The following is a 15,892-nucleotide window of genomic DNA, read 5'->3' on the forward strand; positions in this document are numbered from 1 at the left end:
AGATGACCTTAGCCAGATGGCTCAAGGATTGCATTTGCTTTATTTATGACAAGAAGAAGATTGCCCTGCCTAGACCTGTGAAGGCACATTCTACAAGATCTGTTACCACTTCAGCAGTTTTCCAGTCTAGAACTTCAATGGATGATATATGTTCAGAAGCTACTTGGGCTTCTCCCCATACCTTCATTACTCATTACAAACTGGATTTGCTCTCTATGGTAAAAGCGACTTTCGGTTCAATGGTACCCAGGAATTCCCTTCTATGAGTCCTCTTACCCTGTTGATGATCTCATTAAGTCGATCGCACAGTGGACATGGAAGACCCCTGACTCTGTAGAACCAATCCCTAGGAGATCAAACAAGATCTTTTCAGTAGCAGAAGATCATCAGTATCGGGCCAGGGGTGTGGCAGTAGATGTCATAGTAGTTGCGGCAGCCACAAAAAAGGAACTGGCAGAAAAGAGTTCCACTGTTCATCCCCTTAACTGAGAGTCCAGGGCAATGGACAGGTGTGGTAAGCGGGTGTACACTTCTTCGATCTTTGCATTATGGTTGATGAACTTCATGGCACACTACACCAGACTTCAGAGGGATCTGACGAAGTAGCTCTCAGATACCCTTGCAGGAGTTGTGTCTGAGGAGGTGCAGGATAAAGTAGCCTCCCAGCTTGCCATTCTGGAATCTATTTTGAACTCATCCATGGCACTCATTGCGCATGCAGCCAAAGGTACGACTAAGGCATCAGGCTCCAGCGTGGGCATACAGAGGCATGCCTGGATGCACTTGTGTGAATTTGTGGAGCCATTTAAGTCTTCATTCATCAATGCTCCATTTGACAGATCTTCCCTTTTTAGCCCCAAAGTCAGAGATACCTTGGTCAGATGTGAGAAGGATTGAAAGACCCTATCTGCTGTGGGTGCTTCTCTGCTCCCCAGTGCTGCTATTCCAGAAACCAGAGGAGCAGGAAGATGTAGTTCAAGAAAATCCAAAGGCCTTTCCAGTACATTCATGGTAGTGACTCTTCTTGGGGCAGAGGGGGAGGGTACAATGGAAGACGCCAACCTTGCGGCAGAGGTGCCCTGCAAAATCTGGGTTCCAGAGATTCATTCTCAGGGAAACCCTACTAGCACTCCTGAAGGGAGGCCTGACTGCTTACCTCTAGAGGCAGTCGGGGAAGACTGTCCTTGCACCCACTAGCCTGGCAACAAATAACTACAGATACTTGGGTGATAAGGATCATTGCCAGAGGATACTACATTCTCTTCATCCTCACTCCAAAAACAGGAAGAAAAATCTCTGATATTCCACCCATTCAGAGGGATCAGGCAGCTCTGGAAATTCAAAAGCTGCTAGAAAAAAGTCATCCAAGAAGTCCCACCAGACCAGATAGGATCCAGGTTCTACTCAAGGTTCTTTTTGGTGCCAAAAAAGGCAGGGGACCAGAGACCAATTTTGGATCTCAGCTTTTTGAACAAATTTGTTCAGCAGACAAAATTCCGGATGGTCATGCTTCAGTCTATTCTCCCCTTCTTAGAGAAAGATGATTGCATGTGGTCTGTAGACCTTCAATATGAGTATTACCATGTAAAAATGGATAAGCACTCCAGGAGGTTTCTCTTCTTCTGGCTGGCAGCCAGTCACTATCAGTTCAGAGCTCTGCCCTTCAGTCTCACCACAGCCCCACAGGTGTTCACCAAGTGTATGGCAACAGTAGCAACTCACTTGAGACTGCACGTATTCCAAGTGTTTCCAAATTTAGATGACTGGCTCATCAATGCTCCCACCAGGCATCTTCTAGAACACACAAGAGAATTTATTCTACATACATGTAATCGCATGGGTATAGTGGTGAATGATACCAAATCCCAACTAACTTCAACTCAGGAATTGGAGTTTATAGGAGCCTGCCTGTGTACAACCTCTTGCATAGCCTCCCTTCCTCTTCATAGACTGCAGAAGATAAGGTCCCAGGTAGACGTTATTCTCTCCAATGACAATGTACCTATTATATTAGTTCTACAAGCTCTAGGATCCATGGCAATGGCCATCACACTGGTTCCACTAGCAAGATTTCACATGAGAATTCTGCAGTGGCTTCTAGCTTGCCAGTCATCCATCTTCACTCATCCCTTGATGCATCTCATCCAAATCATCAACTGTTGCAAGAAGGATTTATCCTGTTGGATGGAATCAGAGGAAGTTATTTTAGGATGACCATTTACTTAATCCCAACTCAAGGCCATAGTGACCATGGATGCCTCCCAGATGTGGAGGGGGGAATTATCTGGGCAGAGCAGTCAAAGGTACTTGGTCCCTGTTGGAGGCCAATCTGCATATCAATGTTCTGGAACTGAGGGTAGTGCTCTTAGAGTTGCAAGACTTTTAAGCTATCCTCTCTCTAGGAAGGATTGCAATTCAATCAGACAACATGCCAGTAGTCTGGTACATCAACAAGCAGGGCAGAACCAAGTATTACCCCCTGTGTCAAGAAGCTCTCAGAGTGTGGCAGTGGGTGATCTTTTGCAATGACTTTCTAATAGCAATGTGCATCCTGGAGAGCTTGAACATGATAGTGGATAAGCGTAGCAGATGCATCCTCCTTCCTCACGAGTGGTCTCTCAATCCCAAAGTGATGAAGGAGATTTTCCATTGCTGGGGCCAGCCTTGGTGCAACCTATTTGCATCACCCCTGAACAGCAAGTGCAGGAGCTATTTTGCCCTAATCTCTCCTCAGACAGAGTCCCCGAGTGATGCCATCCTTCATGATTGGCCCTTGAGGCTACTCTGTGCCTTCCCCATTCCACTAATACCTCATTTCTTGAAGAAAGCCATAAGGTTGAAGAGCAGTGTGATTTTCATTGCTCTATTCCGGCCTCATCAGGTTTGGCTCCCCTTTCTTTGGGCTCACCTATTTCAACATCCATGAACTCTGGACCTGGCTCTAGACCTCCTGTCCCATCCACAGGGACTAGTACACTCCAGTCTGATAAACCTCAGGTTTACAGCTTGGTTACTCCAATTCCATTGATCACCCGGCAAAATAATTTATCTTCTCCAGTTCAAAAAATGTTATTGGCTTCCCATAAGGCTTCCACTAGGAAGCTCTATCACAATAAGTGGAAAAGATTCTCTATTTGGGCATGTGATAATGGAAATGATCCCCTTTCAGCAACAGTTGAAAAAGTTTTAGAATTTTTAACTACATACATCATCTTCCTCTACCATCAAAGTTCAATTAGCAGCTATTTCAAACTTCCATAATGGCTTTGAAGACCATTTGTTAATCTCATATAAGCTGAGTAAAGTTTTTCTGAAAGGGATCTTAATGTTAAAGCCACTGTATAGAGACCCTCTAGCCCCCTGGGATCTTACTATGGTTCCACAGTCCTTGGTCCATTCCTATTTTGAGCCGGCAGCTACTTCTAATTTGAAGTTTCTTTCATGGAAGATCATTTTATTGGTAGTTGTTACTTCCGCTAGAAGAATTTCAGAGATTTACTTGTTATCCTCAAAACCTCCATATTTGATTTTCCATAAGGACAGGGTGTCGCTAAGAACCAATCCATCTTTTCTTCCTAAAGTAGTATCCAAAACTAACATTAATTTATCTATTGATTTACCAGTTTTCTTCCCCAATTTTGTCTAATAAGGGTGAATACTGTTTACACTTACTAGATGTTCATAGACAATCACACTTTTATCTCAGTAGAACTAAGGACTTTGGGAAGTCAGACCAGTTATTTGTCTCCTTTTCAGGTCCATCCAAGGGTAAATCAGTTTCAAAAGTCACTTTATCTAAGTGGTTAAGGGAATGCATAAGCTTTATCTACAATCAGAAAATCCTTTGATTACCAGCCCCAGTGAGAGCACATTCTACAAGGGCATTAGCCACATCTGCTGTTTTTCATTCCAAGGCTTCCATAGATGAAATATGTGCAGCAGTAACCTGGGATATTTCACATACCTTTATCACGCATTACAAGGTGAATCTGGTAAAGACCATCCTTTAGGTCTATGGTGCTCAGGAATATCCTTCCATAAGTCCTCCAATGATACAAGGTAGCTGGGGACTCTCTCCCATACGTCTAGAATAAATGAAGATTGACAACATCAGATAAAGAAGTTATATACTTAGATAACATTCCATCTGTGTTGTTGATCTTCATTTATCCTTGACGCTCTGCCCTCCTTCCCCCTCCTTCAGACTCCTTGGAGGAACGGACTCTAGTCCTGGTTATCTGTTATTTCATGTATGACCTTGGACATAACTCTCTAATTACTATAGGACTATTTTTTTCTTGTCTTCCTTTGTAGCTGCAAACTCAATCTGAGGGAATCTAGAAAGGGGCATTCTGGGTAGGGACTTAGCTCGAGTGTTTTTGGTTATTGTGAGCTGTTATAACGGCCGAGTCATTTTTGAGAGTTGAAACAGAGTTCCATACTTCAAGGATAAATGAAGTTCGACAACACAGATGGAACATTGTGGTAAGTGCATAACTTCTTTTTATTTAGCCCTGGTTTCATTCTTGTGTACTGAGTGTATGTCAGGCTGGTTCAGGACTTTCCTTTGCATTGGAGCAGTTGCAGGCCAGTCAGTTAGAGCTAAAGGTTTAATTGTTTTTCCCTCCCATGCACCCTGTTGTAGTTGTGTTCTTAAACCCAGTGTATGTATTATTGCCTCCCCTTTATGATAATGTGACAACATAATTCCATCTCTCTCCCTGTTTATTGGCTCTTGACAATAGGCACATAAGTATCGTTTTGCAAATCTCTCCTCTTAAACTACTCACCAGGTTAAAAGACCTTTGCTAAAATTACTTAATATTTAGTGTACTGAAATTGCTTGCACTAACTGTATTATCAAATTACTGTGTTCTTTGTTTATTTACTATAATTATTTTACTGTTTCTTGCTGGTGGCAGAAGATGGTTTCCAGGCTAGTTGTTTTGTACTGAAATTTAAATAGTTAGTAGCAAGTCCACCCAAACAATGTTCAAAAACTGAACTCCAAGCAGTCATAGCTACCCCTGTCCCCAGAGTTATTCTTGTCAGTATCATGGGCCAGCACTTCTCCACAACCTCTCTAGTCTAACAAATCTCACACACAGTAAAATCAGATACCAAAATCATCATTACAATACACATACTCCATCGTGTGTTGAGGTTCTAAAGACTAACTTGCCTAAACCTCAAAGACCTCCAAAACACAATGCAGGTACAATGAGCACTGAGCACATTAAACCTACTTCCTCACATAGCACAGAGAGTCCCAGATTCACAGTTGCTGAGCTCATAAGTCAGGCATCAACCCAACTAAACATTCTTGTTATATGTGACTCCCTTGTAAGACATACAGATGTGCCTTTTACCAGGCTGAGTAAGGAAACAGTGATGGTTAGTTGCTTCTCTGGTGCCAGGATCTGTCAGATCACACATGCACTCAGATCCTTGAATAACAAGTACCAGTATGATTCTATAATTGTTCACACTGTTGTCAGTGACTTGAGGTGCACCTCCCTGGATTATATGAAGAGAGACATGATAGAACTCTCAAACTATGTGTCAAAGGCAAATATGAACCTAGAATTGAGCAGAATTCTACATTCTCCAAGGATGAAGCTGATATATGAGCAAAAAATAATTGACTCCAATAATTGGCTTAGTTTTTGGTGACATTCAAAAGAGGTCCAGTATATGTCAGCCTGGGAGGGTATGATCGACAAACCACACTGCCTCACCAGGGATGGCCTCCATCTGTCCCTTGTAGGGTTTCAGTTATTGGCAAAGACACTGCCCATTCCCATGGTGTCTTTTCTAGGCAATGCCAACCTGATAAACCTACCAACGTAATAAAACAAACAAAGGAGAACATGAAGGTGTTACTGATCAATGCTAGGAGCCTCAACAAGAAACTCCACTCCCTACTAGCCCTTCTCACTCTGGAAGACATTGATGTCTGTGTAATGACTAAGACATGGTTTATAATATTTTAGCCAATCTGGTTATGCAGGGTTATAACATTTTCCACACGATTAGACCAACTACTTCACAGGAGGGAAACAATGTGGAGGTGCCTCAATCTACATTCAGAAGAGACTCACATCAAGGCTGGTAAAGCAGCAGGATGCATTAGAGCTTCTTCATGTCCAAATAACCATCAGAAAGGTCTTGTACCATATATTAGCTAGCTTAGAACTTCATCTATGATAAAAGAAAGCCACAATCCCTGTCGACAGGAATTAGAATCACTCAGTAATAAAGCCAATACTATTTTCCTAAGTGATCTAAACTTTCCAGCTGCATACCAGGAAACCTATACCACCACTAGTGCACAAGAAAAGAGACTTCTGGGCTTTGTCAAACAAATACCTTGGAACAGTTAGTCAGAGTACCCAGTATGTGGAATAACATCTTGGATCTTGTCCTCACTAATATGGGATCATCTTGTACCATCCCTTGTGTATCTTCATCACTTCTTAGATCTGACAATAAAACAGTCTCCTTTGAAATAAAACTGAAGCCAGAAATCCTGTCCACCAAAGATACCTTTAGAAATTTCTTTAAAGCAAACTTTCTACTCCTAACTGATATGTTGTCCAGTTTCACATCCCCACAAACCCTGTTACCTCTACTAAATATGTAGAAATGTATGCTATCACACAATACCAACATGTAAGCATCTGCATAGATGCAGCTGTACTGCATAGAAACAAGTGCAGGGCAAACACTAGGAACTATCCAACATGGTGGAAGTATAGTATCAAAAAGCTTTATAATAAAAGAAAAAGAATTTTGACAAAAAGTAAGAAAAGTAATTTCCAGGATGTTACACCCCTTGTCACAGAAATAAGCAAGACACTGAAGAGCTTAATAAAATCCATCAAAGCCAAGTCTGAAGCTAAAATAGCTACCCAAAGCAAAGACAATCACAAGACGTTTTAGCTATATTAGTAATCTCAAAAGCACAATGCAGCAATGTGCTGAGCTGATCGTGAATGATAAAACCTACATTAAGGCTGAAAATATAGCGAACATAGTGGACAATAAATTTAGCTCCAATGTTACCCTTCTCTCTCCCCTCCATCAGTTCCTCAGGGTATACTTGAAACTGGCTTGCCCCCAGCTATTACACAGGACCAAGTCCTAAAAGTGCTATCAGAATCTAAAAACACTGCATCTGGGTCTTGACAGCATCTTTATATGTGCCTAAAATAATATGTAGCACAATTTAGCTACACCCCCCCCCCCAACAATATTATTGAATTTCAATCCCCATGCAGGTTTTGTACCAAGCAAATGGAGAATAGCTACAATCATTCCCCTGTATAAGGGATGACCTTCCACAAACCCAAGTGACTGCAGACCCATGAGTCTGTCCAGCCTCATATGCAAAAGCCATGGAAAGACTAATAATGGAATTAAATAATCAGGACATAGGGAACTTCCAAACACTGGACGCATCTCAGTTTGGATTCATTAAAGGAAGGTCATGCTTACTCAAGCTAGTGGATTTTTTTGAAAAGGTCACCAAAGTGATGGATGAAGGGAAGGTGGTACTCATGAAAGCAGCACCATCACATATGCAATAAGAAGCGGCTGTCAGGGCCAGTCTAGAAAATGTATTCATCTCCTATTAGTTCCTTCATATTGCCATCCCAAATTGGCACACCACCAGGTTACAATCACGTTCATGTTGTAAGGAATTTGATGGAGAAGTTCATAATAACATATTAACAACTGTCACAGAATTGGTTTGAAGTACTGACTGTTGGTTTTTCTATATGGTGCATGTTAGTCTCTTCTTATTTATGTTTGAAAAATATATTATTATTTGAAGGAAAAAACATCTAAGAAAGATCATTTCAGAGTATGAATCCCTGGATTTGGACATGCCATGCACAAGAAAATTTCAAAAGCCTCCTGCAGCTCAGCCACTAACAATCTGCATGGAATGTATGGTAAGTTTTTTGCAAATAAATGTCAATAGAGTCACTATCACTGTTTAGTGATGAGACCTGTTCAGTGAGCCTGCATCAAGGAATGATAATTTTATCAATGGCTATTATCTATCAATCTATCAGTCTATCAATATATATATATATATATATATATATATATATATATGTATATCTATATATATATATATATATATATATATATATATATATATATATATATATATATATATATATATATATATATATATATATATATATATATATATATATATATATATATATATATATATATATATATATATATATATATATATATATATATATATATATATATATATATATATATCTATATATATATGTATATGGATTCACTTCATAACACTGAAAACTCAAAATACACTGAAAATGAGAAAACTTCATATTATAGAAGACCAAGACACTGAAACTTCAAAACACTGAAAACTCAAAACACCGAAACTCAAAACATTGAAAACACATATCATACATATACTGAGTTTAATCAACATAAATCATAGCACTTTCCACCAAGTTTAAGCAGGGGGGCAAGCCCATCTGCACCTCCCACACCCCCTGCTACTTAAATATATCAACTCCAAGATTGCACCTAGTGTAGTGAAGTGCAATCTTGAAGGTGATATATATAAGTAGCAGGGGGTGTGTGGGATGCAGGGGGGCTTACCTCCCTGCTTACACTTGGTGGAAAGTGCTATGATTTATATTGTTTAAACTCAGTATATGTATGATATGTGTTTTAAGTGTTTTGAGTTTCAGTGTTTTGAACTTTCAAGATTTTGAAGTTTCAGTGTTTTGGTGGAAAGTGCTATGATTTAAGTTGTTTAAACTCAGTATATGTATGATATGTGTTTTCAGTGTTTTGAGTTTTCAAGATTTTGAAGTTTCAGTGTTTTGAATTGCAGTGTTTTGAGCTTTCAGTGTTATGAAGTGAATATATGAATATATATATATATATATATATATATATATATATATATATATATATATATATATATATATATATATCTGTGTGTGTGTTTGTAAAGGATCCTAGTGGTGAGGTGCAGTAATTTTCTAGCTTGGGGTGAGGGGTGTAAGATATTTCTCACACTTAAAGAATAGCATTAAAGCGCAAAGAAAACTGGTACATCTTAAGCATTGAAGTTGCTGGTATTACTCTTTAAATTCAGGAAAAAGGAACCATGCACTCGAACCATTCTCAGTTGAGACTTCAAGTAATCAAGCACTTAAAACATGCTTAGAAGAGATTTTAAGGAGTTTCAGCCTGTAGCTTCAATGCTGAAGAACTACACTTTTTTTTCAGACAGGTTGCAGTGCCCTCTGCCGAATGTGCAATTCATTGACAGAATAATTTACTGCTGTCTGTTTTTACTGAAATCATTTATTGTCGAGTGCAAGATTTTATCAAAGTAGACATACTGAGTGTTCTTTTTCTATCTGGGATGTACATGCATTCACAGAAAGTAGGAGTTTCTTTTAATGTAAAAAATCATGAATATATTGAAGGTTTTGTCATGGTGAAAGTTTATGCATGATGGTTTGTTTGTTAGCGTTAAAATACATGCTAGAGAAGCTTATAGATTTAGCACTGTGCATGTGTGTCAGTATATGTGAACAGATGGGAGTGCGTGTATGAGTGCTTATTGGTTAGGGGTAGATTATGGTCTATGGAAGGAGATAGATTCAGTGTTGCAAACACGCTTCTGTATGTGCACTGTGTGTGTGTGTGTGTGTGTGTGTGTGTGTGTGTGTGTGTGTGTGTGTGTGTGTGTGTGTGTCTTGTTTAGTGGTACTGATAGGGAAATATATAATCTGATGTTGTCAATGTTCATTCATCCATTACAGCAGGGTTATGGTTCCATCCTTAGAATGGACTCAGCCGTTGTAACAATCTCATGGCAGCCAGAAACTCTCAAGCTAAGGTTACCCATAGTGCCTCTCTTTCCTCCCCCCAGATCTCATTTGCCATGTAGATTTTCAACACACGTCAGGCCATGCTCTCAAGCTGTTTATATTTCTATATATTTTTCAATATTTCTTTCTACTTTAAAGCTCTCTTTTTGATATGTCGTGGTGTTTTATCTACCTTTTTACCTTTCTGGTATTTCTTTCTTACCATAGTTGGTATAGACCCCTCCCTTCACTCTTAGCTCAGGTAACTTTCAAATACCATTGTTGGTATTCTTTCATTTTTTTCTCCTTTTACCCTTTATCTGGGTATTTCTTGCATTACCATTGTTGGTACCTAAAAAAAAATAATAAAATCTTTCGTTGTTTTTTTCTTTCCCATTAGAGTGGGTGTGTGTATGTGGGGATTGCATGAACGTTTTTTCATTGTGGTGATTTATCTGAACATGGCTGACAAAAAAGGTACCACAGGCTTTAAACAATGTGACAAATGTGTCAGGAAAATGCCCAACTCCAATGGGAATCTTTCCTGTATGTATTGTTTAGGAGTGCCACATTTACGAGTCCAACCTCCATGCGAACTCTGTAAGGGCTTTCGTGCCCGGACCCTGGCAGACTGTAAGAACAAATTGCTTTTAAGGTATATTAAAATCCCCTTTTTTGGAGGCTTTGTCTGAGGCTGAGGTTTCAAAACCTCTTAAAAAAAGAGGCAAAAAAGAGGAGCCACTCAATCCCATAGTCTCCTCAGTCACAGGAGCCAAAATCATCTAATGGCCAAGTTTCTATGGAACTGCAGTTAAACAACCAAAACTGGCACTGACATTTATCTCGACACTAGAGTCTACGACCCCTTCCATGGTGCTGTCTTTTTCTATGGAACCGATTACTGCATTTGCCAAGGTAACAACCCCTTCCACAGTACCACAGACCCTCTTGGCACCAATAATAGTTTCCCCTTTGAAATTGGTGGCCAGAGCAGAGGGTGCAAGCGTTGTCATGAAAGGTCACACCTGGCTGCACTTGTGTGACTTCGTGGACCCTTTTAAGTCTTCCTTCGTCAACAATCCCATTGATGCGTCCTCGTTGCTTGGCCCAAAAGTTAATGACACATTAGCCAGGTGTGAAAAGGAAGGAAAGACCCTTTCTGCTGTGGGTTTACATTTTTCTGCTCCTCAACAGCCCTATTCCAGGAATCAGAGGAGTGGGAAGATGTGGTTCAGGAAGTCACAGGGGCCCTTTTGGAACATGTGTAAGTTTTCTTCCCAGGGCAGAGGGAGGAACTTATCAGGAAGATGCCCCCCCATGGCAAAGGGGGCCTGCATAACCAGGGATCCAGGGATTCTTTCTCTGGGTAACCCTATCAGTGCTGCTGAGGAGTGATCTGATTGCTTACCTATGGAGGCAGTTGGGGGAAGGTTCTGTCTGCACCACTTAGCCTAGCATTCAATAAAATCAGATTCTTGGGTGCAGATGATAATGACCAGAGGTTACCATCCCCTTCGATCCTTGTCTGAGGCCACAAAAATGTGAATCCCTGATGTTCCACCCAGTCAGAGGGATGAAGAAGCTCAAGAAATTTAAAAGCTACTCAGAAAGAGTCATCCAAACAGTCCCGCCAGATCAAGTAGGATCCAGATTTTATTCAAGATTCTTTTTAGTGCCGAAAAAGACAGGGGACTCAAGGCCGATTCTGGACCTCAGTATCTTGAACAAGTTTACCAAACAGACAAAATTCTGGATGGTCATGGGTCAGTCTATCCTTCCTTTTCTGGAGAAAGATGATTGGATGTGTTCCATAGATCTTCAGGATGTGTATTACCACATAAAAGTGGGCAAGTGCTCCAGAAGATATCACTGGTTCCGGATGGGAACCAGTCATTACTAGTTTTGCGCACTGCCCTTTGTTGTCACCACAGTCCTAGGGTGTTCATCAAATGCAAATCCATGGTAGCAGCTCATTTGAGAATGCAAGAATTCCAGGTGTTTCCATATTTAGAAAATTTGGTCCTTTCCACCCCACCAGGTATCTACTGCTTCACACCTTATACTACACTCTTGAACTGGCAGAGCTCTTGGGCATTTCACTAAATAAAGAAAATTCAAATATGGATCCCAACCAAAACTTAGAATTCATCGAGCAACATTTGACATGAAATCCTTTCTCGTTGCTGTACCTCTTCACACACTAGAAAAGGTTAAGGTAACAGCTCCAAGCAATACTTTCTCAAGGAATAGTCCCAGATCACTTTCCTGTGTGTATTGTTTAGAAGTGCCACATTTACAAGCCCAATCTCCATGCAAACTCTTTAAGAGCTTTAGTGCCTGCACCCTGGCAGTTCATAAGAACAAATTGATTTTAAAGGGTTTATTAAAATCCCCTTTCTTGGAGGCTTTGTCTGAGATGGAGGCGTCAAAACCTCCTAAAAAAGAGGCAAAAAAGAGGAGCCACAGCATCTTCTCACAGGAGCCAAAATCATCTAAAGGCCAAGTTTCTATGGGACTGCAGCTTAAACAACCAAAACTGGCATCGACATCTGTCTCTGCACAGGAGTCTACGACCCCTTCCATGGTGCTGTCTACTTCTACGAAACTGATTACTACATTTGCCATGGTAACGACCCCTTCCATGGTACCGCAGACCCTCTTGGCACCAATAATAGTTTCCCCTTAGAAATTGGTCATTTTTACCCCAATGCACGTTTTTGCTATGCTGAAGGTTGAAACACAAGGAGAAAACATTATTCCCCATCCATTGACCCCTTTGTTGGTCAGCAGCTCAGTCCCTTTATTGATCGAGTGGAATCACTCTCTGAAATGTCTACTCATTCCACCAGGAGCCTTTTGGAACTTGATGTAGTTAGAATTGTGGATCAGCTCTTAGCAGCCAGAGGTATTCCAACCCCATCTAGGACCTCCTTCCCACCCAGAGTTGAGGTTTATTCTCCATGGACTCCAACTTATCTTCCTCCTTCATCCTCGCCACAGGATTTGGAGCCCTCGATGCCAGTGCCTCTCCCGGTGACAACATTTTCAGTACTGATGGTAGATCTCACCTTGGTCCAAGAACCCACTCTGTGGACCTCAGCTCAGTTGGAGTTGACCCATCCATGGGATCTTGACTTGGCTGTCAGCTCCGGATTCCCTAGTATGGTACCGATTTTTTCTACGCTGCCATCTAAGTTTTGACAGTTCTGAGTCCTCTCACGGCTCCTTCTCTGGGGATTGACTCATTGGAGTGTGTTGTGACTCTGGTTCCAAGGTTATCTTTCTCAGTTCCAGGCTTCCATCACTCTTCAGGTAGGCCTGGCTTTCAGATTATGGAGAGAGTGCTCACCTTAGCAGGTTCAGAGTTGGCACCCTCCCCATCAGAATGTCATATCTGTGTGTCCTCTGGTTCCCAGCTGTCACAGTCTACTACATTGGGGCAGCAGGCATGGGAGCAGCAAGACACCCTACCTCATGGTACCATCTCTTCAGAGTCCTCTTCAAACCTACCCCCTGATGAGCCACCCCATAAGAGATTGTGCAAAAAGAAGCACGTTGATTCTCCAGAAGAATCTCTCCCAAGGATACAGACTATGATGAAGGGAAAGGGTCCCCAGGGTTGCCCTCCTTTAGAGACATCATGCAAATCTTAAAATGGAAGGTTGACGGGAAGTCCACCAACACTTCCTCTGAGGAATATGTCTTCTTGCAGGATTTCCATGCTCAGCCTTCTACTTCTTGGGTAACCCAGACTGCAGATGAGTTAGTCAAGCTCATGCAATGTGCTTGGAAGGCCCCTGACACCATAGAGACAATCCCCCAGAGACCAGACAAAATAGTCTCCCACCAGAGGATCATACCCACAGGTACAAGGGTTTAGCGGTAGATGCTGGCCACAAAAAAAAACTCACAGTGAAAAGTTCTACTGTCCATTCTCCAAACCGAGAGTCTTGGACATTGGACAGATTAGGGAAGCGGGTTTATGCTTAAATGACCTTTTGTCATTCGGTTGTTGAATTATCTGGCACATTTTACCTGTCTTCAAAGGGACTTGATCACTGAACTCTCAAGAATCCTAGCAGGAGCAGTCTCTGACAAGATATGTGACAAGGTGGCCTCTCAGCTTGCAACTCTAGAATCTGTCTCCAACTCCTCCATGTGGTTGATTGCACATACAACCGAAGGGGTGGATAGAGCAGTGGCTGCAGGTGTTGTAATGAGACGACACACCTGGATGCGCTTGTGTGACTTTATGGACCCTTTCAAGTCTTCCTTCGTCAACAATTTCATTGTCACTTCCTTGTTTGACCCAAATGTTAATGACGCATTAGCCAGGTGTGAAAGAGATGGAAAGACCCTTTCTGCTGTGGGTGTATATTTTTCTGCTCCTCACCAACCATTTTCCAGAAATCAGAGGAGTGGGAAGATGTGGCTCAGGAAGTCCCAGGGGTCTTTTTGGGATACACGTGTGAGTTATATCCCAGGGCAGGGGGGAACTCATCAGGAAGATGCCTTCCAATGGCAGAGGGGGCCCGCATAACCAGGAATCCAGGGATTCTTTCTTTGGACAACCCTATCAGTGCTCCCGAGGAGCAGCCCAATTGCTTACCTCTGGAGGCAGTCAGGAGAAGGTTCTATCTGCACCATTTAGCCTGGCATTCAATAACATCAGATTCTTGGGTGCAGACAATAATTACCAGAGGTTACCACATTCCCTTCAATCTTTGTCTGAGGCCACAAAAAGGTGAATCCCTGACATTCTACCCAGTCAGAGAGGGAAGAAGCAGCTCAAGTAATTTAAAAGCTGCGCAGAAAAAGAGTCATCCAATCAGTCCCACCAGACCAAGTAGGATTCAGATTTTACTCAAGATTCTTTTTAGTGCCAAAAAAGACAAGGGGCTGGAGGTTGAATCTGGACCTTAGTATCTTGAAATAATTTGTCAAACAGACAAAATTGTGGATGATTTTCTGGAGAAGGATGATTGGATGTGGTCTATAGATCTTCAGGATGTGTATTACCACATAAAAATGGACAAGAGCTCTAGAAGATATCTCCTCTTCTGGCTGGGAGCCAGTCATTACTAGTTTCACGCACTGCTCTTTGCTGTTGCCTCAGCCCTAGGGTGTTCACCAAATGCATGGCAGTGGTAACAGCTCATCTGAGAGTGCAGGGATTCTGGGTGTTTCCATATTTAGAAAATTTGGTCCTTACTTCCCTACCAGGTATCTATTGCTTTATGCCTTATACCACACTCTCAAACTGGCAGAGCTCTTAGGCATTTCAAAAAACAAAGAAAAGTCAAATAGGGAATCCACCCAAAACTTAGAATTCATCAGATCAACATTTGACATGAAATCCTGTCTCATTGCTCTATCTCTTCACAGACTACAAAGGTTAAGGTCACAGCTCCAGGCAATACTTTCTCAAGACATAGTCCCAGTTCACTTAGGTTCATAGGTTTCAGGGTCATAGGTTTCACAGGCTATCTCTGCCCAAGGGCATTTATAAGCCTAGCCCATAGTTATGTGGCTTTCGCCACCCCTTTAGTTGAATAAAACTATGCCTATCATTTTGCTGTGCCTCTGCAGTGACACTGAAGTAATCCCTCCCTTATATCTGCAATCTCCCATCCATTGGTCAGGTCCTCTTAGACAACAAGGGCCTGAGAGGTGCTCACATGTACCGGGATTTTGTTCCACAGCATAGGGAGTCTCTGGGTGATGAATCTGTCCCTCCAGCACGTTCTATTTATAACCGTGTCAAGGTTCCCTTGTGGTTCTGAGGATCTAGATTTTTTGAGGTGACATATTCATCAAATCTGGTTTGACATGGCCTTATGTCAGGCACTGGGGTCACCTCTGAGCATAGCGGTATGTACAGGGGGATGACCTCCTTGATCTAGATGTGAATCCTTCATGATCAGATATAGAAGGTTTTCCTAACTACTTTAGAGTGTCAAACGAGGCATCCCTGATGCTTTTTCTGTGCTCAGTGGATTGCCACC

General features: G+C 41.6%; 1 protein-coding gene across 1 annotated transcript in view; it reads left to right on the forward strand.

The window, feature by feature from the left end:
- Positions 1-15,892, forward strand: part of CCHR17.PART0H19orf81 (chromosome chr17.part0 C19orf81 homolog) — a 360,271-nt gene that overhangs the window by 13,515 nt on the left and 330,864 nt on the right. The window contains exon 2 of the mRNA XM_044059194.1: positions 7,838-7,958. Coding sequence (XP_043915129.1) covers positions 7,838-7,958 — 121 coding nt within the window. The remainder of the gene's footprint in view (positions 1-7,837; positions 7,959-15,892) is intronic.

This window comes from Protopterus annectens, chromosome 17.part0 (assembly GCF_019279795.1).
Source record: "Protopterus annectens isolate FY-2018-M chromosome 17.part0, PAN1.0, whole genome shotgun sequence".
Classification (NCBI taxonomy): Eukaryota; Metazoa; Chordata; order Ceratodontiformes; family Protopteridae; genus Protopterus; species Protopterus annectens.